General features: G+C 35.4%; 3 protein-coding genes across 3 annotated transcripts; 1 reads left to right on the forward strand and 2 right to left on the reverse strand.

The window, feature by feature from the left end:
- Positions 1-2132: 2132 nt before the first annotated feature.
- On the reverse strand, positions 2133-5917 carry BETA-UP (beta-ureidopropionase). Its single transcript, XM_008238910.2, has 6 exons — positions 5690-5917; positions 5171-5278; positions 3844-4032; positions 3530-3757; positions 3217-3441; positions 2133-2738 (listed from the first exon to the last, which is right to left on the reverse strand). The coding sequence occupies exons 1-6, from the start codon at positions 5828-5830 to the stop codon at positions 2373-2375; spliced, it is 1257 nt and encodes a 418-aa protein (XP_008237132.2). The 5' UTR covers positions 5831-5917; the 3' UTR covers positions 2133-2372.
- A 3868-nt stretch (positions 5918-9785) lies between these two features.
- Positions 9786-13246, forward strand: LOC103335877 (vacuole protein). Its single transcript, XM_008238911.2, has 6 exons — positions 9786-10172; positions 10279-10374; positions 11705-11745; positions 12012-12129; positions 12594-12674; positions 12970-13246. The coding sequence occupies exons 1-6, from the start codon at positions 9969-9971 to the stop codon at positions 13024-13026; spliced, it is 597 nt and encodes a 198-aa protein (XP_008237133.2). The 5' UTR covers positions 9786-9968; the 3' UTR covers positions 13027-13246.
- Positions 13247-14712: 1466 nt separating this feature from the next.
- On the reverse strand, positions 14713-20032 carry LOC103335878 (uncharacterized). Its single transcript, XM_008238912.3, is given in 6 exon segments — positions 14713-15004; positions 15100-15197; positions 16123-16371; positions 16483-19152; positions 19154-19353; positions 19752-20032. Coding segments are annotated over 2 exon segments (2775 nt in total). The 5' UTR covers positions 19259-19353; positions 19752-20032; the 3' UTR covers positions 14713-15004; positions 15100-15197; positions 16123-16371.
- Positions 20033-22088: the final 2056 nt, after the last annotated feature.

Consider the following 22088-nt stretch of genomic DNA (forward strand, 5'->3'; position numbering starts at 1 on the left):
ATTGTTCTGAGCCAAAATACAAAGAAGCAGCAACACCAATATAAAAAAGGGATGAGCAACAAAAACAAGAGAGAAGCCTAGAAGCTTCAGAACACTAAGCGGCAGCTTATCTTCTTGAGAAACCAAAAGTAGCTGCTGAAGCCTAAAGGGTATTACAACAACAATTAAAAATATTAAAGTAGGTCTGGTTTAACTTCCAACAAAACCTGCCTCCAATTCCACTTCCCTCACCTTCTTCACCTCTTGCGTCTTCTCTGTCCTCCTCGAAATCACTTCAAGCCCAAGCTTTGGCCTCTTCAACTCCACCTTGCCTACAACGCCCTCGCCAGCCAATACTTTGGCCTCTTCACTAACACCACCGTCCCCTTAGTCTCTCTGTTGCTCGTCATCGAGTTCGATACCAGGGTGGGTAGTGAGTTGCAAAGAGAGGAGAAAGAGTTTTTTTTTTTTTTAAATGATTTTAATTTTTTTTCTTCACTTTTTTCAATTGTTAATTGATTCTTTAATTTTTGCTATCTTTTATAATTTATTTTTATCAACTGATGTGGCACAATATATTTGAGTTTAGGTGAGCTATTAATTGTTACGTCATCATTTAACAAATAACTTAACACTCAAACAAACAAAGGTATAACAGTGGCAGAAAAATCAAATTTTGGATACGAAGTTGAGACGAAAAAAACTTTGTGTAGTAAAGTCATAATTTGTGGAAACTTCTGGATAGTAAAGCGAAATTAACCCTATAATCTATCCTAAAGATCTCACTTTGAGAGTGTTGTTTCTCCTTGTGGATTTAAGATATTTTCGTTGTAGAAAACGAAGATATACTCTAGTTTTCAGTAATGTTCTCTATCAGAATGGAAAGGGATTTTGAGGTAACAATGAAAATTTCATCAATTTCTTTGCATATGTAGGCTATTCTGCATCCATTAGAACACTATCTTTATGAGATTAACTCATAGTTTTATGTGATTTCTGTTGTGTCAAAACTTAAGTGTCAAAGCTGAGCTAAATCTCAGCCATAGTTGAGTTAAATCCCAAGTGCTTCGATTTTATATTACAGTAAATTTATTATCATTGTTTCTATTCTTATGAAGTCAATTTCGGATGTGAATTTATCCCCATATTTTTGCTGACATGCCAATTATTATTATTTTCAAATATGACCAATATTGAAATCGTGCAAAAACCAAAAAATTGATAAAGAAAACCTTGGAGCTCAGACATCTATGCACTCAAGGGTAGTTTGACTAATGATGCAATACTTCCGCAAACCTGCGTCTAAAGATTCTCAAATTTTATTTAAAATATTTTTTTTATAATAAGATCTAGGGTTATTCGTTTCATTAGTCCCGAACTTAGACTCGATTTGCATTTGAGTCTCTCAATTTCCAAAATCGGTCACGTGGTCCTTCAACTTCAGTTTTGTTATGACAAATGGTCATGCAGTCAATTTTGTCAACTTTTCTGTTAAATACAAGGGTAAAATGGTTTTTAATTTTTTTTAATTTTAAATCGATTAAAATATGAATAAAATATTTAAAACAAAAAAAAATTAGTTCAAGTTTTTAGGAATAAGAACTAATTTTTAATTTTTAGTTTGACTAAGGATAGGAATAAGATTTTTAAATTTTTAATTTATTTTTTGGGTGAGAGGAATATTCATAAATTGGAAAGAAAAAAAACAAAAATACCATTTTACCCCTGCATTTAACAAAAAAAGTAAAAAATTGACGGCAAGACCATTTGTCCTAACGAAACTAAAGTTGAAGGACCATGGAAACGTTTTGAAAATTGAGAGACTCAAATGCAAATTAGATCAAAATTCATAGACTAATAAAACGAATAACCCTAACAAGGTTTTGCTTTTAGGTTTATGTAGGGTTTATTTTATGAAGGGCAGATTTAGGTGAGTTTTTTTTGCTATTATTGAAAGTATTAATAAAAACTGACATTTGAGAGGAAAATTTTGGCTAATTTTCATAAAAACTCAGGAGTAGGGTGTCGACACAGATGCTAGAACTTGAACCCTTGCCTAAGGGAGTAATTACTCCAACCACAACACTTGCTGTGGACATTTTTATTTGTAAGCTAATGTAAGTTTTTTGGTTTTAATTTATAAGAAATTGATATTAAAAAACAATGGCGAAATGGTCACTTTATGAGAAATAACTACAGATACTTCAAAATACTTCGTGGGAATGTTGGTTTTCCTTTGTTTTTTTTCTTTTTTTCTTACGATATTTACTGAATAAAAAGTAAATATCTACAGATAGCCAATGCTTATTTTTCAACGGCTGAGAAATTGATGCACACAAATTTACTTTTTTAACTACATGTTCAGACTGCAGACCAACTAGAAACTAAAGAACTTAGGGAGACTTCTTGTGTAACAAGGGATCAGAAATGACTTGGGGCTCAAAATCCGGCTTCAAATACTGAGCAAGCAAGTCAGCATACAGCTCATAACGAGCAGTCATTCGGAATCCCCACTTGTCTTTTATCTGCCTACACAGGTTGAGGTCCATGTCTGAGATCAACAACCCATCGCTATGGCGTGATAGAGAAGGAGTGCACGAGGCATCTGGGGCTGAAAAATGGCTGGATCCGTAGAAATGCCCGAAATCTGCATGTTCCGGCTTTCCATCACCGGAAGTAAATGGATTTGGAAAAACCTCAGTCCCTACACGGTTGATTGACCCAACAAAGTAACTGTTTGCAATTGCAGCATTACGGGCCTGCAAAACAGAACAGTCAAATGGCATGTTACTTGACTACACAAAACAGTTCATCAAGGTTCTGAAAATAAACTGTCTATAAGATCATAGCAGGAGAACAGCTCATATTTGATCATCCAAGAAACATAAATTGTTTAAGTTTGTGCAAGTGTCCATATGGCTTATATCCTAGAGACTTCATAGCATTACAATTACAGCTAAACTAAGAAATCATGTGCAATTCCCTTTGAAGAAAAACAGGCTGTTCTTAAACATAAAAATATTTCCTTTCTGTGTATGACATTATGTTGTATCACAATTCATTTTGAAATCAGTAGTTTAAAAAATCTGAGAGAGAAATCTATTGCAAAAGAGTGGATTATAGAATGAAGGAGTAAAAAGTAACCTCGTCGAGGACACACGGGTTTGCAAAGTTAAAAGAGAGAAAATATCACAAAGCAGTGGCTCATAAAAATAAAACAGATGGGTAGTAGTTAACCTCAATGGGCCACATCGGTTCGCTGAGTTCACCAACAGTGGCGGAAGGGTTGAAAACAATCTCTGCACCATTCAAGCCAAATGCTAACCAATTTAAAGGATGGTGCCTTCCATAGCATATGTTAACAGCAATTTTTCCATAAGCTGTCTCAAAGACTGGATGTCTAGTATTTCCTTCCATATAATACGTACTCTCGTTGAAGTCGCCAACTCTTGGTATATGGTTCTGTCCATTATCATTTGTCAATATGCCTTTCAACAGAAAAGTATGCAAGTACAAAATAAGTTACAAACAGATATACTAATTCACTTACCTTTCGATGCTTGCCAATTATGTTACCATTATTTCCAATTATGACAGCAGTGTTCCAGAGAGTCTCTCCATGGTTGACATCCCTCTCAAGAATTGGGCTTATAATGACCATGTTGTACATGCGTGCAAAATCCTGGAGGAATCGAGTTGATTCCCCGTCTACAGGCTCTGCAAATTCACACCACCTCTTCTCCCGTGTACAAAAGGCAAATGGCATTGTCCATGCTTCCTGGATTTAATTTGAATGGATTTGCTTGAAAATATCAGACAAAAGTCAATAAAACAGAGACGACATGGAAGGAGAGCATAACGAACCTGCAAGCATAATACATTGACACCTGCAGCACCTGCAGCATCAATTATTGGCCTTAATTTCTCAAAAATAGCCCTCTTCTGGTCCAAAAAGTGAGCAGTAGTTGGAAGAGCTATAGAGTTTTGAATGAGACCAACCCTAACTATTCGAGGTTCTCTCAACAACTCTTTGTCAGCAAGAAAGCAGAAGGCCTGAAAGGACATATAAGATCAACAGTTCAGACTAGTCAGCAGCATAGCAGCAATTGATTGTACGATATACCATAGGAGACATGCCCAGGTATAAAAATTCAGTTACACTAAACAGGAAAAGCCAGGCAAAACAAAAAACCTCAATAATCTGGGTAACAAAAGAGACAGGTTCCGTCACAATTTCAAAAATCAAAGCAGCTTCCACAATGGGACCCACCGGTAGTTTTACATTCTAGATCTAGAGCTATACTTGTGGTGGGGAATAACTAAAGCAGCATGGTATTAGAAGAATTGACAATGTCATTTTGGTGGTGTTCTGGAAATTCTACAGCAGTTGTATGGATCACTTGAGGTAGAAGAAATCAAATCTGGAATGGAGAATTCCTATGGGATTCTATGATACTACTTTTACTTTCTAATGGTTAGACTCAGAATTTCTATGTGCTAATTAGACCTTAAATGAGTGGCTAAAATAAAATGGGAGTGAAGAACATATGGGACATAAGGTAAGTAGGTTCGTAGGAGCCCATTTAAGGTTATCTTGATTTTTGAGTAGGATTTTTTTGATGTTTGGAATGCAAGAAAATCTTTGTGGAACTCCATCTCTCTAGAAACTAATTAAAACACGCAAGGAAAGAGATATAGCATTTAAAGTTGTCAAAGAGATTCTAAGATCAGGCCGTCCCAGAAGGGGACAAGGAGAAGGGGGTTAGGTTAGTTGAACAGAAATGCTGCAAGAAGCTGGAAGATTAGAGTTCTGTGATTCAGTGTGTAAATAGCTGAAAGTCTACACTGTTGTTTGGATTGAATAGCTAGCTGAGAGATAGATTAGTTAGTTTACAGTTATGCAGTTGTGAACTTCTTTGACTGAAGGGAAATCATCGGTTGGCTTGTACAAAAGGAGAGTTTTGTTATAATTCACTGAAACACAGTGGATGAAAATCCGAAGTTCATTTCAATAAGACTTTCCTTTCAGAAAGACTTCATTTTTCTTAAAAACACTTTTGGTTACAGACATCCAAGAGCCTACTAACAGGGACTTCCGAAACCCTGTATATCACACCTCCCTTGACTATGAACTACTGGGATGTGAATGGTAGTCGCAGGTCATTGCACAACAGTTAAAGTAACTTCGTACCTGGAGGTCAAAATTATGTCCTGCAGAGAGTGCTTTAGCAGATTCTGGGAGAGAGATTGTTTCAAGTGCCTTACCGCGATTCAGACCCAAAAGAATACGGTTGACTTCCTGAAAAGTTAATTATACATTAAAAATATAGCATAACATGTCTGAGTCTGATAAACGCAAAATAACAAATAAAACCAATTAACATGGGGAGATTTAATGGTCTGATTTTCACGGAAATTGCATGAAAACCTATCTGGGTACAATCCGAATGTCCATTTTCAAAGCATCTAAATCTGAAAACCAAATCCTTCAACCTCAAAATTCCAATAAATATGTTAAGAATTCAAATATGAAATCTTCAGACTTGAAGGAAACGAAAACAAACTCAGACTAAACCGTTGACTCCAGAGCAAACTGTCTCATGAAAAAAGGATGCAAACCCAACAAAGAACCAATCAAACTGATCACAAATCGATCACCAAAAGCACCAAATGACAATAACCCAACAGAAAGAAAATTGAGAAAAGTGACCTGAAAAAGATGGGGCTTGAGATTTTCGCTGAGGAGGTGGTGAAGTGAATCGTACCCACAAACAGAACCGTCGCTGGAAGCCTTGGTTGCTTCTTGAACTTGCCCATTTTGGGCGTCAGTGTGTTGGGCTGGTTTTTCCATTCTCTCTGTTGTTGTGTTCTTCGCTTTAGACAGGGGAGCTGGTGATGCGTTTGTTCAGCTGCTGATTGAATTATGCACATGAAACGAAAGAGGCAAGTGTGATTGTAGTTTTCTGAATATTTGTGACGTGTGACGCATGGAATATTCCTTTTTTTTTTTTTCTATTCTATATTTTTTATATAAGGTGTGTTTTTTTTTATCTTTTTAAATCGAATTCTTTGTTTTTTTTCCTTTCTTTTGGGTATGAATGGCCTATTCGACATTATTCAATTTTTTAATTGGACAGATTTCTATTTATTTATTTCATGCCCAACAAATTGACTGATATAAACACCACAACTTTTTTTCGTCTCAGATTTGTATTTAGTTCTCTTTCAACATATAAGAGGTTAAACGACATTCAAACAAACGATTGTTTCAATTAAACATTGAGGGCATGTTTACATTTTTTTTTTTTTTTTGACGATGACATGTTTACTAATCCATAATCAGATGAGGAGGAATTGAATTGAGGAGAGCTAGAATCCGGATTTCAATTGAAGTTGTTTACTAAATCATATAAAATTAAGGTAGGAGTAGTATTGATTTCTTATAAGTTGTTTACTAAATCCCCATGAATTGAAATTGAAACCAAGTAGATTACTAAAATGCCCTTGTTGTTGGGTTAAAATAGATGGCAAATTTGAAAATTTTAAAATTGTGTGAGGATATGTTAGGTAAAAAAGATGGATTCCTAATGAGTTAGAATTCGAAGAATTAGAATACTACATCCCACCTAAAAGTCCAATTCCTCGAAAATCAGAAATTACTCCTAATTTTTTGTGGGTCCAACTCGCATTTTCATTCCTCCATGTAAAGTAAACACAGGAATATCTATAATAAGAATTCAACTCCTTATTTTGATTCCAATTACAGATTAGTGAACATGCCATAAATTATCACACTATTATTTAAACGACTAAATCATTTTTTAATTTGGTAAATATTTTATGAGAATGATCGTTGAAAATGAGTTGTCGCAATCATCATACAATATTGCAAAAGGAGAAAGAAAATGTAGAAGTGGAAGGTTAAAAAAGAAAGGTAGCTAGAATAATTCACTAACCATAGTTCATTTGAATGAATTATTTGGGTTTGGATATTGCCATAAATATCATTTTCCAACAAATTAAAGATTATTTTTATTTATTTATTTATTTATTTTTTATTTTTTGGGTCTGAACCACGAGGTGGTCCTAGATGGCAACTATGAGTGGCGTTTAAGCGTTAACCACAACCTAATCTCCGTCAAAGTATGACCCATCTGAGCAGAGATCGAACCCCTGACCTTCTCTTAAAGAATGAGAGTGCCGAACCATTCACACCAACTACCTTGGTTATTAAAGATTAAATTTCACTAAGCCACATAATAATATGTAATTTGAATGAATTTTTTTAACTTTAGAAAATGCAATAGTTGTCCTTTGCCTATGAGTTGGAGCACTTGTATCCTCTACTTATTCTCATATTAAGTTCAATTTCATTAAATTGTCTTCTTATTATCTTAGGTGCAACTGCAGTGTGGAGGTGTAAAAAGAAATGCAAACCGCTTTTAGATCTTCAATTGTCGGAGAAGTGTTGCGGTGGGCAGTTGTACATGGTTGTTTTTTTTGGGGGTTGGTGTGGGGGGTGGTCGTCGAAGTCACAGCCGACTGAATGATAGTTCTACTACAAATACATCCAAAATGACATCTTCACAAGTGGGACAAGGTGCTAAAAAGTTGGAAAGAGAAGGCTAGTTGGCTATGGATAACAGCATCTCCAGCGCAGAGCCCCAGCCCGGACAGGAGGGGGCTAGGCCCGCCAACACATTTCCAGCGCGCTTCAGCAGCTCGGATAAGACATGGATGCCACCAACCTAGGCAATGCCCAAGGCAAAATCAGTCAATTCTCCTGCCTGAGGGTTGGTGTTTAAATAGAAATTATTTTGTCGAATCCAACCATTCATTCAGAAGTAGTCAATTTGGGATTCTCTTCAACCACTGTAGGCCGACATAAAGCTCTGTTAATAAAAATCTTTCATCTCATGAAAGAAAAAGAGATATTTAGTCATGTATCTATTCTTAGCACTAATATTATAGATAAATCATACACCATTTAATTTCTATAAACAAATCTAAAAAAACCCAAAAAATAACAATTTGCCCTATTGAATTTAATTTTGATTATTAAATTACTTTGATGCCCTATTGAGTGTTTTGGGTTTTTTTAATGAGATTTTGGGGTTGAGTTTGTTTTAAGAAATCAATATCAGTTTTGTAATTTAAAAAAAGTTAAAAGTCTTTTTTATATATTGTAAAGAGTAATGCTACACTTACCACATTATTATCCCATATTTCTATACCACAAGATGTGGCATATGCCACATCAATTAAATAAATGAAGTGTATTTTAATAAATAAAATTAGAAAAACAAAAACTAATATTTTACATGATGTGGTATATACACATCAGCTGCCACATCATGTGGTATAAAATTGTGGTATAAAAAATGTTGTAAGACTAGTATTATTCTATTGTAAATGGATTTTGTGTGTGTTTCTAAAGTTCATTTCATGTAGGGCTTTATAATTTGGGCTCTTATATTGGGTATAATAGTAAATCTCCCAAAGAAAAATTCATAGATTAACAAATATCCTGCTTTGCTAATGTACATTGATTATTAGGTAAAGACAAGTTTGGTACAGTAGAAAAGCTTCTAAAATATGCATCGTGCCACCCCAATACTTAAATCATTAAGCTCGTGAGTTTTATTATTGTGTAAAAAGACAAAAAAGGTCATCCAACTTAATACTTAATCCTAGTACATTTATACACATACCCCACCACTCTTCATATTAAGTTTTAGAAAAAGACAAACTCCTCTACACTCTATTGCTAGATTACTCTTCTCTTTCAATCAGAAAAACCTATTACACTCTCATCTTCTCTTCACAAACCCTAAATACAGTATGCAAATAGTGGCTTGTGGGTCGTCAATTGAGGTATGTTATGTTAGATTATTTCTTAGTTTGGGACTCCTCTCAAAATTATTGAGGATGATGTGATCAAAGCCTTGTTGTAATTCTATTTGTTATCAATACAACTATTTTTAATTTAGTTCACAAGTTATTTGGTCATAAAATATCAAAACAAATGAAAAACATAGCATCAATATAGAGTGAAAAATTTTCTAGATTGGGTTGGGAGTGTATTGACTTTTCGACGACTTGAAAGAGTTCAATAATTTTATGCACTAGAGTTTGAAGTTTCTCTCGCTGAATTTGACCTTTCAACTGTTCAAGGCTAAAGCCAAAAGAGTCAAGCACAAATTGTAAGACGTGTGATGTTGATGCAAGCAAAGAGCTTGATTAGTGCTGCCCTTATTTGGGCAAAGTGAGTGCTAACAAAAACATATTCTATTTATGGAATGACCTAGTAGATGAATCCACACCGTACAAGTGGGGTATGGGTGTGAGGTTGATTGGGGGGGTGGTGTTTTATTATTTATTTATTTATTTTAAATTTTTTTTTAAAGATTGGGTGTGTATTTAGGGGTAGTTTAGGAAAATAGCGGGATTTTCTTAAAAATTGTGAAAATTTGAATTAGAAGTTAGAATAAACTTAGAATATGAGGTAAACAAGTGCGGAGTTTAAATAGAATTTTTTTTTTTAAATTGTTCGAATCCAACCATTCATTAAGAAGTTACCAATTTGGGATTCTCTTCAACCACTGTAGGCCGACATAAAGCTCTGTTAACAAAAGATTTCATCTCACGAAAGGAAAAAATCATAGATCAACAAATATCCCGCTTTGCTGATGTACATTGACTATTAGGTAAAGACAAGTTTGGTACCGTAGAAAAGCTTCTAAAATATCCATCGTGCCACCACGTGGCTGGGCCCTTTTGTTTTTTTTTTTTGGTGAACACGTGGCTGGTCCTTTCAGCTTTCAGTTCCTTCAAAGGAGGTCAAAGAATCCCGCTTCAATGAACAAACGAAAAACAGAGGGGGAGCCAAAGCCATGAGCGAAACAGAATCTATGCGTTGCAGAATATGAGATTTTCTCACTGAATAAATTAGCTGAAAATTTTTCTCGGAGCCGAGAAAGCGCGAGAAAATGTCGACAAACAATGGAGAGGCGGATGTAGAAGGGAGCGGACGGCGAACATCTCCAACTTCGAGTAACACCAGACTGAGAATGAAAGCCGACCCTTTCTTGGTGTGCTGCAGATGCTTCAGCGTCGTCACTGCTCTCACTGCCGTTCTCTGCATCGTCGTCAATGTCTTCTCTGCCATTGAATCTTTCAAGAATGGATCTGATGTACTCTCTCTCTACCCCTCTCTCTATGTCTCTATACATATATGTGTACATATTTATGGAGTTGTAGATTGGATGATTTGATTGTTTGTGTGTCGTTGAATTGTAGGTTTTCGACGGGATATTTCGGTGTTATGCTGTTTTGATTGCGATTGTGGTGGTTGTGGCCGAGACCGAATGGGCTTTCTTTATCAAGTTCTGGAAGGTTCGTTTTCACTTTTCACTATTCTTAAGCCCTAACAAATTTTATCGAAGGAAAATTTCGATTCTTAGAAATTAATTTTTAAGCAATTTCGATAGCTGATTTTAACCTTAACACAACAAATTTATTACGAAAATTGTGCGGTTTCTATGCTTTAGTTAGAAGAGTCAGAGTCGAGAGTAAAAATGTGATTGAAATGTTCAATTTCTTTCCTTTAATTGTGGAAATCTCTGAATCTGATCTTGGGTAGAGTGATCGTGACCATAACTTGTTTCTAGGAAAAAGAAAGGAGGAAATATTGTTCAGAGGAGTAGAATATGAAACTTACACCATAGGAGATGTAGGCGTTGTCAAATGATACACGCTTTGGACTGAATGGGTGGGGAAAAGAATTTTGTTTTACAAAGAAAAACTATGTTTGGTGTAGAAGCGGACAAAGGAAGAAAAGAAAAGGTTTTAGATCTCCATACTTTCTATTGTTGGCTTTATATAATGGGAATGAGCAAAAAAAAGAAGGTTAAAAAAAAAACTAAAACTTATGCGCAATTACAAGGGGAAGTTGGCTTACCAAAAGAAAAGATACCAAATTTTGTAGTTTCCTGTCATATTTCCCCTTATTTACTCCATGCAACTAAGCACAAGAAAACTTACAACTTTCTAAAAACTGTTTCTCTCTCTCTCTCTCTCTCTCTCTCTCTCTCTCTCTCTCTCTCATTTTCTCGTGCTGTACAAGAACCAAACATAGTGTAAGAAGACATCTCCTTTATGGATGCCTTGAACTGATTATAGGTCAGTGTTCCAAAGGCCACTCCAGTTACTTCAAATGTTGTTTATGAAATCTTTGTAACTTTAGTGCTTCATATATGCTCCTGATAGAAACAGACTAATTCTTCTATCAAGGATCAAATCTTCCCAAGGAAAATACGAAATGAACTTAATCCACATGGAATAAAAACTTATTATTAGATTTTATGATTCCTCAAATAGGGTACGTGATCTTTGTGATGATCAGGGACCCCCTTTCTCCCCAACCCACAGGAGGGGTTTTGCTAAGATGCGATTATAATTCCCAAACCAAAAGGATTGAAATAATAAAAATGAAAAAGAACCTGAGAGTACCAACAGTATGACAGGCACTTGATAACATTCAAACCTTTGCTGCTAAGTGCAATCGTGATGAATTTCTGCCTCCATTTCTCTCAGTCTTACTCTGTTTAGGAAAGATCAACAATTTACTGTTTTACAGTAACTCAAAATTTCTGGCAATGTTGGAGTTATTATTCAGAATTTTGCTTCTGTGATCTAATTTCAGTATTCAGTTAACTGTTTGCAGGTACTGGACTATTGGGTTGGTAGGGGTATGCTGCAGATCTTGTAAGTCTTAAAATATACTCAAAATATTTTGTTTCATTTTCCTAGAGTATTTCTCTGCACCTTGAGATTGTAGAGCGCACCTCAGTTCCAAACTGATTATCGTAGCCTTATAACAGTATAATTGTAGCTATGAGGCCTGTGACAAAGAATAATGATGGGATGGAAATTAAATTTTATGCTTGACTTTGACTGAAGCAACTTTTCATATCTATTGCACACCAGCATAAATTTTATATGGTTTCTGAAGTCGTGATTGTTTGTACCAGTGTTGCGGTCATGACAAGAGCTTTTCCTGATGAGACTGGTACAAGGAAGACGCTTGTTCTTCTTCAGAACATAGCAAGCTATATGCTCCTTGCTTGTGGTGGGGTCTATATTATTGCGGTAAGTCTCAGTAGAAGAATCCTATAAGAATTCTGGACATGTATGCCTGAGTGCATGTTTAAATGTCTTCTTGTAGCTGAGGTTAAAGATCGCTGTCTCAAGAGCATGATTAAAAATTCCCGTCTTGTGTTGAGGGCCGCTTGGGAGTGGCAAAACATAACACACCAAAGTATCAGAAAATCTTTTAATATTCAACACTACAATAAGAAAAACGAAAAGAATTATTAATTCCAGACGTTTTTAATGGAAATTAGCCAATTACTAGAGGATCACAGTAATTATTGATAACCCTCACAGAATTACTTCAGGAATTTGTTGTGTGTTGTGGTAGGGAGCAATAACCTAATTATATGAATGTTATCGCGATATTTCTGGTTCATGAATTATGGTCAACTAGCAGTAGGAGCTGCTAAGTACATTGGTCAAAGTTCTATCTACTAATCTTCACTATTTGATTTTTTAAGGGAATTCTATGCATTGGCTTCCTGAAACGGGCTCGGCAGAAGACAGAAATTTCAAGGGAGCAAGCAATAAAGGATCTTGAGGTAAGCTTTCAAATTCCTGGATTTCCAGAAGTAACGTGTGGCACTGGAAGTCCAGACACGGTTCAATGTTCCTTTTGCTTATCATACTTGCTTGTATATGGTTCCTACTACAAGGAAAAATAGCTTTAGCTGTGACCTTAAAGGCTTGCTCGCTATAAGATTTCTGCTATTTATGAGTCTTTGGTCTTTCTAGATAGTCCGTTTATGAGTTGGGTTAATTTGTGTTTGTCAATTGCCCGTAAGTCAAATCTATTACAGAAGTTTGCTCACATTCACCTGTTTGCAACAATCACAGGACTTGGAGCGGCGAAGGGAAGAACTTGAACACTTGCTTATTGTGGAAAGAGATTAAGACACTATGGTACAGGATCATACCGTACCGTAGACACAGAGAGATTCTTATGAACCTTACTTTTGTTTCAGTATTTGATTCTGCTAGTGAGTGGCCTCAGAACTAGTTACTTTGTAGGAGCTTATTTATTTGTATAGTTGTTGTGAAAAGGCATGTAATTCATTTTCCAATGTACCGAACATAAGAAATCCAGGCTGTTATTCATTTGTTTAGATAAAAATCTCCATAAGCTGTTTTAAATTGATGGATTGGTTTCTGCCATAAACAGAGGTTTATTAATGGAGTTGTTTGCGTTTGGCCATGACAAAATTATTAATTTCCCCTAATAACTTAATTAAGATTTAGGTACAGATAATCTATACTTTATATTAAGGAATTAGAGGTACGAAAATGTCAGCCTTGTCAGTTGATAGTGTATTTATCCAATGCCACGGAAAGAAAAATTGGGGATAAAAAGGTAGGGGTATTGAAAACATTTGCTTGGCTAAGCTGTTTTGTTGCCTCATCCATTGGAGAGGTGAAATGCTAGATCTAGTTGGTCTGACTGTTAGATGTTGAATTTTTTAGAAGTTCAATTATTATTATTATTATTATTTTTGGGTTTTATCAGGTTTGCACTATATCTTAATTGTCAATTTACAGCGTAAGCCTTTTTTAAATTGTATATTTGTGTACCCTTGAACTTTACATACATTACTGGAAACAAAAAAAAAAAACAAAAAAAAAATCACATATATTAATAGTCAAGTTGAAAGATAAAGATATGATGGCAATTGCAAATTACCAAACTTATATTTTTTTATTCAACAACTATCATCATCAAAACTTGAACTTATGACCAGCCCCACCACCAAAACCAAAAAAAACCAAAAAACTTGACTCCTGATCTCCAGAAAATGAGTGAGTAACTGAGATCTCTCAAAAGGTTCAAATGTCATTGTCAATGTCAGTAGAATTGGGCAATTCAGTCCTGATCACAAATGAATTAGCCAATTTCACATTGTGGATGTCCCTATTTTTGCTGATGTTTTGCTTTTGAGCATGTTTCTGATCTTCAATTTTCATAGTCCATGTCTAATGCCAATATAAGGCGATAGAGCCTTTTTTTATTTTTTATTTTTAATTTTTTTTTTTTTTAATGTCATGGCAAAATACGCTTTGAATTGCAATATTACACATTTCGCAGTTCAATTTTATTTTTATAATTGATTAATATTTAATTAATAATGTATTTGTAGTTCAAATAGTTAAGAGAGTTTATCTATGAATACGTGATCCTGCCTTAAATTCCTCCTCCCTAATATTGTTTTTATTTATAAAAAAAAAAAAGGTGTAAAATAGTGATGGGAAGGGATTTGTATCATTACAACCATTACCCATGTATCTGAGAAAAGTATTTACCCATACACCTGAAGTCTTAGATTCAAATATAATATCTGAAATAATGATCATAGACGAAAACATTATCAAGAAACATAACTACATATACGTTTGTATGTTTTACTATCATAACCTATTCAACCAAAAAAAAATTTGAAAAAATTTTATCCTTTTTTTAATATTTATTATGTTACTTCATATTGCATTTCTTTATTTTATTCTATATTTTTAACTAATCCATCTTTATAAGGTCCGTGGAAGCGCTGAGATTCCGAAGCTCCTTGTTAGCCAAGGCATCAGGCTGTCTTCAAACAACAGGTCCAACATCATTTCAATTCCAAATTTTTGTTTTTTCAAAAAACATATCAAATTTCAATACAATTTTACTTTGTTTTCATTTCTATAGCAATCACAAACATAGAGAACCTGGTTTATGAGATTATGAAGACAAGCACTCCTCTGCTGGATAAGCTAAAACCTTTGCTCCATGAACTTAATGTAGAATACAAGCTTCCTAACTTGCACACAAGGCAAGCATAAAAAAGGGCTTATTGTTCCAATAACCAACAAAGTTAATGATCCACAGAAAGAAATGAGCCTGCATCCAATTTTGGTAGAAAAAGTTTAAAAATTCCAATCAATGTGTGAAAAAATCATGAATAAGATAAGGCAATACGAATGTATGCAACCTACCACTCTTAAAACACACCTTCTGCAGACCCAACCTGATGAACCCTGGAAGGCTTGTATGTAGAACACTTGTCACAGCACCTCAATGTTATAGGTACACCCTGTCAGAAATCAAGACTCCAAAGTTTCAAAATTAGCTAAAAGTTTAGATGTAAATGCAACATTTAAATTCATAAGTTAAAAGGTTTTTCATGCAATTATGCAATCATAAGTCTAGAAACACAACACATCTTCACTTATCCATCACAAACTAGAGAACAACAAATACAAAACATAAACAAAGTTAAGAATACGCTCTAAAGCTCATATTACACTTTCGTAGCACTAAAAACCACAGCTACCTACACATCACTAACAAACATCCATCTCCCCAATCTGCACAAAAGGAAAAATGAAATGTTACTAAACTCTTTAGAAACGGAACCCCACAATGAAGCCCAACAATGCATTCTATCCCACAACAAGTCTACCACACACCAACCACACCACCCCCACACCCCCTCCCCAAAAAAAACCCCCCTATAATATAAGCTCACGGTTATAGAGTTACCTAAATGACTGATCACTATGATCAGAGTAACATTACGGTTAATTGACCATGTGAGTAGGTGTGAAATATATGATAGAAATCGTGTACGATTGACCAAGATAATAATAAAGTACTCTGATTGACACTTCAAAATAGTAATCATGCACGAAAACATTATCAAGAAACATTACTACATATACCTCTGTATTGTTTTACTGTCATTATAGCTTCAATCTATATCACCTATTCAACCAAAAATTCATCTCATTAATGGTTCAAAAAAATTTGTAGCATTTATATTCATACCGTTTACTTACAAGCTCTAAATCTCAACCGTTCGTATTTCTAAATTTTCACCCAAACGGTTTGAAACAATGCTTAGAACCTGGTCTGTTATCTATCAAAAGACTTTATCAATTGCTTCACCATTTGTGTGTGATGTATATTACTTTCGTGAAGTAATGAAAAAAACGAGTTGGCCCTTGTTTTGAACTTACATAAGGCTTTAGCATCTGATCAGAAAAAAGGATTTAGCACTGGCTTTCAATAATGTGACAGGCAAATTGCTGAGTTCATCACAAGCCTTTCTCTTTAGTGTTTCCCTCGCTTTCTTTGGCTGTGTTAGGCCAAAATGAACTGCTGATACAAACAATAATCAGGCATTTTCAAGAGAACCAAACTAGGGAGTAGGAGGCCACCCTCTCATTCGATTCAGTCACAATATCTGAGATCAGGAACATGATTATCTGCAACAAAGAAAAAGATTTCCTGTTATTTATTAGAGAATCAACCATATACTTAATAAGTACAGAAATAAAAGAGTAACTGGATTTGATGTTTTAATATCAGTTGCTTACTCAGAAAGTGCAGTGATCTCTCAAGACCTGTCGAGCGAGATCAACTGCTCCACTCTTTTTGTATATAAGATGCAAATTAAAAGCTGCTTCTCTGCGAAGGTCACAGTAACCCGGTGATCGATTTTCAACAGACTCTGGCTTTTCATGGGGAAGTTTTGGGATGGGGTAATCCTTCACATGCATTGCAAGAACTTTGTCATAGTGCCAAGCTGCCAGTGTCACAAGACCGACGTGATGGTACGCCCTGGCTATGTTGAAAAAAGCCTCTTGGCTGAATTCACAAAGCTGCAAATTTTTGTGGAGGAATGCTAAGCCTTGTGCAACACACTGGTGCCTATTCTGAAGTCTGTGTCCAAGGGCCAAGTTGATTAAGGCAGTACCGACACATAGATTAATCAGGGGATTCTCTGGCAATAATTTATAAGCTTCAAGGTATTCTCTTGCAGCATCTTGATGACGGCTCTTTTTAGTAAAATGATGCCCAGAAATGATACTCGGAGGTGCACAGTCTTTGAGTTTGTCTCGCTTTCCACGTAGAAACTTATAATGCCTCGCATACCAGTCATCTAATCTGGTAATTACTTTGTAATAGCAGTTCCAGGCAGCATTGCTGTATGGATGCTGGTCTGCAATGTATTTTACACAGTCAACCCCATGCTCAGGATCCGGAGTGTTGTATGCAATTTGAGCTCCAAGAGACCGGAGTTCCTCTGCAACAGAACACATGTTGCGAGTTGATTTCAAAGCAAGATTTATAATCTCCAATGCTTCGCAATATCTATGCAAGGAAGCCAGTGACTTGCACAAATCTATTATAAGGCCATGATTCTCTTTATCCTTGAGAAGATCTGGCAGGGGAGGTTCTTGGTGTATTTCTTCTGGAGGATCATCACCTGAATCATCACTTTGCCAGTCAACTCCAGCAGCCATTGCCTCAGCTCTCTTTTCTTCCTTTACTTTTGCCTTCTTTTGAAGCAACTTCTTCGCTCTGGCAGCTTTCAGCAGATCTGATGCAGGAGCTACTGGTCTAGATCTGCATAATAGGTTATCTGTTTGGTGATCATCCAGGACTTTCACTCTTTCTAACAGAACACTTTTTGTGAGCCTCTTTTTCACTTTCACCTTTTGCTGAAGAGATTCGATACGTAACGACTCATGTACCAAAGGATAGATTGCATCGACAAATTCCTTGAGCATCCCTTTAGCTCTGTAAATGTAGCAAAGCTTCAGTTTCACTTTTCCATTACACCACCATGGTTCCGATTTATTTGTTTGGGCTTCAAAGCGATCTAGATTTTTTGGAGGAGATAGCAACAAAATGGCTTCATCTTCTCTGGCTTCCTCAAGAAGAATAGAAGCCAATGTTAATCGGGTCTCAATATTATCTTCAAGTGTCTTTACAGCTTCATAGAACCACAAAATTGCCTGTACTCTGTCATTCAAGGACAAATGACATTGAGCAATTTTCATATGTAAAAAGCATTTATTATATTTGGTGTTTCCTTTCAACATTAAAAAATACTTCAATGCAGAACTATAATGCCCAAGACTCATAAATGAGTCTGCGACTTTAGCAATCAAGTCAGCCTGATCTGCACTCTGCTGTTCAAGAGCACTAAAGAGAGTTTCTGCCTTCTCCATATTTCCGAGGTAAGCATGGCAGATTCCTGCTTTAATTTTCATTGTCAAAGGCATCTCTTTATTTGAACAGAATACGAGTTGTGCATGCTCAATATGCTGAATTGCTTCATTATGTGCATTATTTTCCATAAGTATGGAAGCTAGCAGATCAATGACACTAGGATCAGCTTCAGTTGGATGATCTCTGAGATAAGCCTCCAGAATATGAATAGAATGCTCATGCTGACCACTTCTGTCATACATCACAGCTCCTGTCTTGAGTGCTTCAACATTATCAGGACAGGCTTGTACTATCTGTTCATACGATGCAGCAGCTTTATGATAATCTCCAAGCTTAACATAGAGTGAAGCACGACCCAATTTCAGGTCAATATTTTTAGGATCTGCTGATATTGCTCTTGAAAGGCAATAAATGGCTTTATGAGTGTCGCCTCGTCTATTGAACCAGCCAAAGAGCAGTTCCCAAAGAGCTGGATTTTTTGGTGCTAAAAGTGCAGCAATTGTGAAGCAATTCAAGGCTTTCAATTCATTACCAAGATTATCATGGACAAGTCCAAGTGTATGATATGTCTCGGACAAATCTGGTGCCTGCTTAACAATTTCTGCCAAGATGGGTATGGCCTCTTCATAACGTCCATGTACATAGTGAAGAGTAGCTTCACCAAGCCTTCGAGTAATCTCAGGAGTAAGTTTCTTCTTTGATCCTTTCCGTCTACCTTTTTTCTTGGGCTTCCTTGTTCTCCTTTGCATACCATAATTCATGGCCTCCATTATTTCCTCCATGCTTGCTCCAGTAACATCCTCATGCCTGGCCTTCTTAACAGAACCTTCAGGCCGACTATCCTCAAGTGCTTTTCTCTTTCTTTCAGCTAGAGCCTCATAACCCATGCCCACAAACTGTTCATAAACTTGGTCACCAAAAGCATCGTCTTCCACAAAATCCAAGGGATTAACCCCATCTTTGAAACTGAAAGTATTCTCATCCTCATCCTCATCCTCTTCGTCCACTTCCCCGTCTTCTTCATCCTCGTTCATCATCCTCGACATCTTCTTCCATGTCTTCTTCAAGGCACACAGCAAATGCATACTGTGAAGCCTCTTCATGATCACCAGTACCATTGTCTTCCTTATCCATCAAGATGTACAGCCAAATGAACCCTCGTGGAGAGCCAAATGAAAAAATAAATGAAGAAAAGCCTACACTGGCAAAAACTATGCGATATCCAGAACCTGTTTTCCCACCATCACCATTACAATGCTAATTAATATTTACAGTCCCAAAATAGAACAAATCAAATTTATCAAACAAGCATATGATCATCCAAGAATACCATAAATTCTGAGAGAGAGAGAGAGATATATATATATATATATATATATATATAATATAATGCAAACAAAGGAGTAAGATATATATACATATGATCATCCAGGTAAAAAGTTAAAGCCAATTCTGACACTTAATGCTTTCAAAGGCCAAGGCAAACAAAGGCCTAAGCTTCAATAATTAAAATATGCACAGCAAATAACCAATCAAGCATAATGTTCAAACCGAAACATTTAATATTCAATTACTCTAGAATCAATCCCAAGAAAAAGGAAAAAAGTGACTCAGTCATTTAACTCACCATCATCCAAGATATATCACAACCAGTGTTTTCAAAGGCATGCCTTCGCGCGCGTCGGCGAGCACGTCGGAGCGAGGCGGCAGGAAATCGCCCGAGGCGGTCGGCTGTTTCGCGAGTAGCACGTTTAGCGCCGGGAAGGCGTGAGGAGGCGTTGCAAGGCGTGGCCAGGCGGAGCGAGGCGGAGCAAGGCGCGCCAGATCTGGACACTTCTGAACCGGAAGAAATTTTGCGAGTCTGCAAATTGGCTGCGACTCTGCGAGGAAGACGACTCGCGTGTTTTTTTTCAATTGTAGGTTTATTGCAATGAAACGACGTCGTTCCGATTGCAGTGTTTTAAAAAAAAATTAAATGAAACGACTTGGAGTGTTTTGAAATAAAACAAACACAAGTCTCTGCTTTTTTTCTTTTTTTTAAAAAACAAAAATTATTTATTTTAGAATTAAAAAAGATAATGGATAATTGTGTTCTATAAAAATAAAATTCATTATCTGATTTTTCTTTTATTTTTAATTTTTTTAATATGAAAAAGTGTGAATTTACCATATTATCATCATTTAATTAATAATTTCAATTCTTAATGTTTGCATTAACCAATGACATTTTCTGATATTTTGAATGTTTCATCATTCTCTGTCTTTTGTTTTATAATAAATTAGCCCTTGGCACATGCTCACGCATGTGCCAATTGGTTTTCTTTTTTATTTTTTATTTTATTTTTAGAATTAAGAAAAGATAACATGGGTAGTTATGTTCCATATATGACCTATTATCTGATTTTGCTTTTAATTTTATATTTTTTTAATATGAAAAAAATTGAATTTATCATATTATCCTCATTTAATTAATAATTTTAATTCTTAATGTTTGAATTAACCAAGGACATTTTCTGATATTTTGAATGTTTCATCCATTCTCTGCCTTTTGCTTTATAATAAACTAGCCTCTTTCTTTCGCACTTTCCGCGCCTGCGAGATGCATTTTTTTGTAGAAAGTTTTGAATTTATTTTAGAATTAAAAAAGATAATGGGTAGTTGTGTTCCATAAAAATAGGGTCCATTATCTGATTTTTCTTTTAATTTTAATTTTTTTTAAATATGTAAAAATATGAATTTACCATATTATCCTCATTTAATTATTGATTTCAATTATTAATGTTTGCATTAACCAAGGACATTTTCTAGTATTTTTAATGTTTCACTATTATCCACCTTTTGCTTTATATATATAGATAAACTCCAACCGGCTGTAGCTTTATTCTACTAACCTTTTTTTTTTCTAAATTAATATGTTAACACACAAACTTATATATATATATATATATATATATTGTGTAGTACAATCATAATTTCTACTCTTACCAGATAATCTCTATCAATTTCAAGAATTATCTTCATCTTTCGATTGCAAGTAAGCCATTTTATTTTTCTCTCTAATTCTTCGCAATTATAATTTGAAGTTTCGTAAATAATTTTTTTTCAATATATTAGTTATCTTATTCGTTTATGTGATATAGTAGAAATTTGACGTACATGCATCATACTTATATCTTAGAAATATTAATGGTGTTGTTTTATAGCTATGAATCGAAAAGATCCTACGTGGAAGTATGCAAAAGAAATAGAGGGGGAAAAATACTTGAGATGCACATTTTGTAATCAAAGATGCAATGGAGGAATTTCTAGACTTAAGCATCATTTGGGTCAAACTCATCATGGTATGCAACTATGTAAGAAAGTTCTGAGCATGTGAAAAAAGAGTGTGTTGCAACTTTGAAATATTTCCAGCTTGAAAAAAGAAAGAAAAATGAAATGCTTAGAGAGATTAGGGATGGTCCATGAGGAGGGGCTCAGAGTATGGAATCCCCGGTACTAGGAGTGTTATAGTTGATAAGGCTCTTAGAGCATAACATAAATCAAAAGGACCAATGGATAGATTTGTCACTTTAGAAGCTTGGCAAAGTACATTAAATTCAGCATACAAACAAGAAGAAATAAAGGAAGTTAGTCGAAAGATTGGTCTTTTTTCTTCTCTAGAGCACTCCCATTTAGTATTGTAAATGATCCATTTTGGCTACCTGTGGTGGAAAGGATTGTCACATATGGTGTAGGATTTAAGCCTCCATCAATGCATGAGCTGAGGACTTAGATCCTTAAGGAAGACGTTGGATGCATCACGTAAGGAAATATTGTTAGACAGCGACACTGAAGCTACACACACCTACATGAAAGCGAAAGCATCAGTGGATCTTGAATTTTTTTGTAAGTTCAGTGTAGACGAGGAAAATAGGCTTGCTAACTTGTTTTGGAGAGACTCTACTTCACTTTTGGATTATGTTGC

This window comes from Prunus mume, linkage group LG6, assembly GCF_029339155.1.
Source record: "Prunus mume cultivar Tortuosa linkage group LG6, ASM2933915v1, whole genome shotgun sequence".
Classification (NCBI taxonomy): domain Eukaryota; kingdom Viridiplantae; phylum Streptophyta; class Magnoliopsida; order Rosales; family Rosaceae; genus Prunus; species Prunus mume.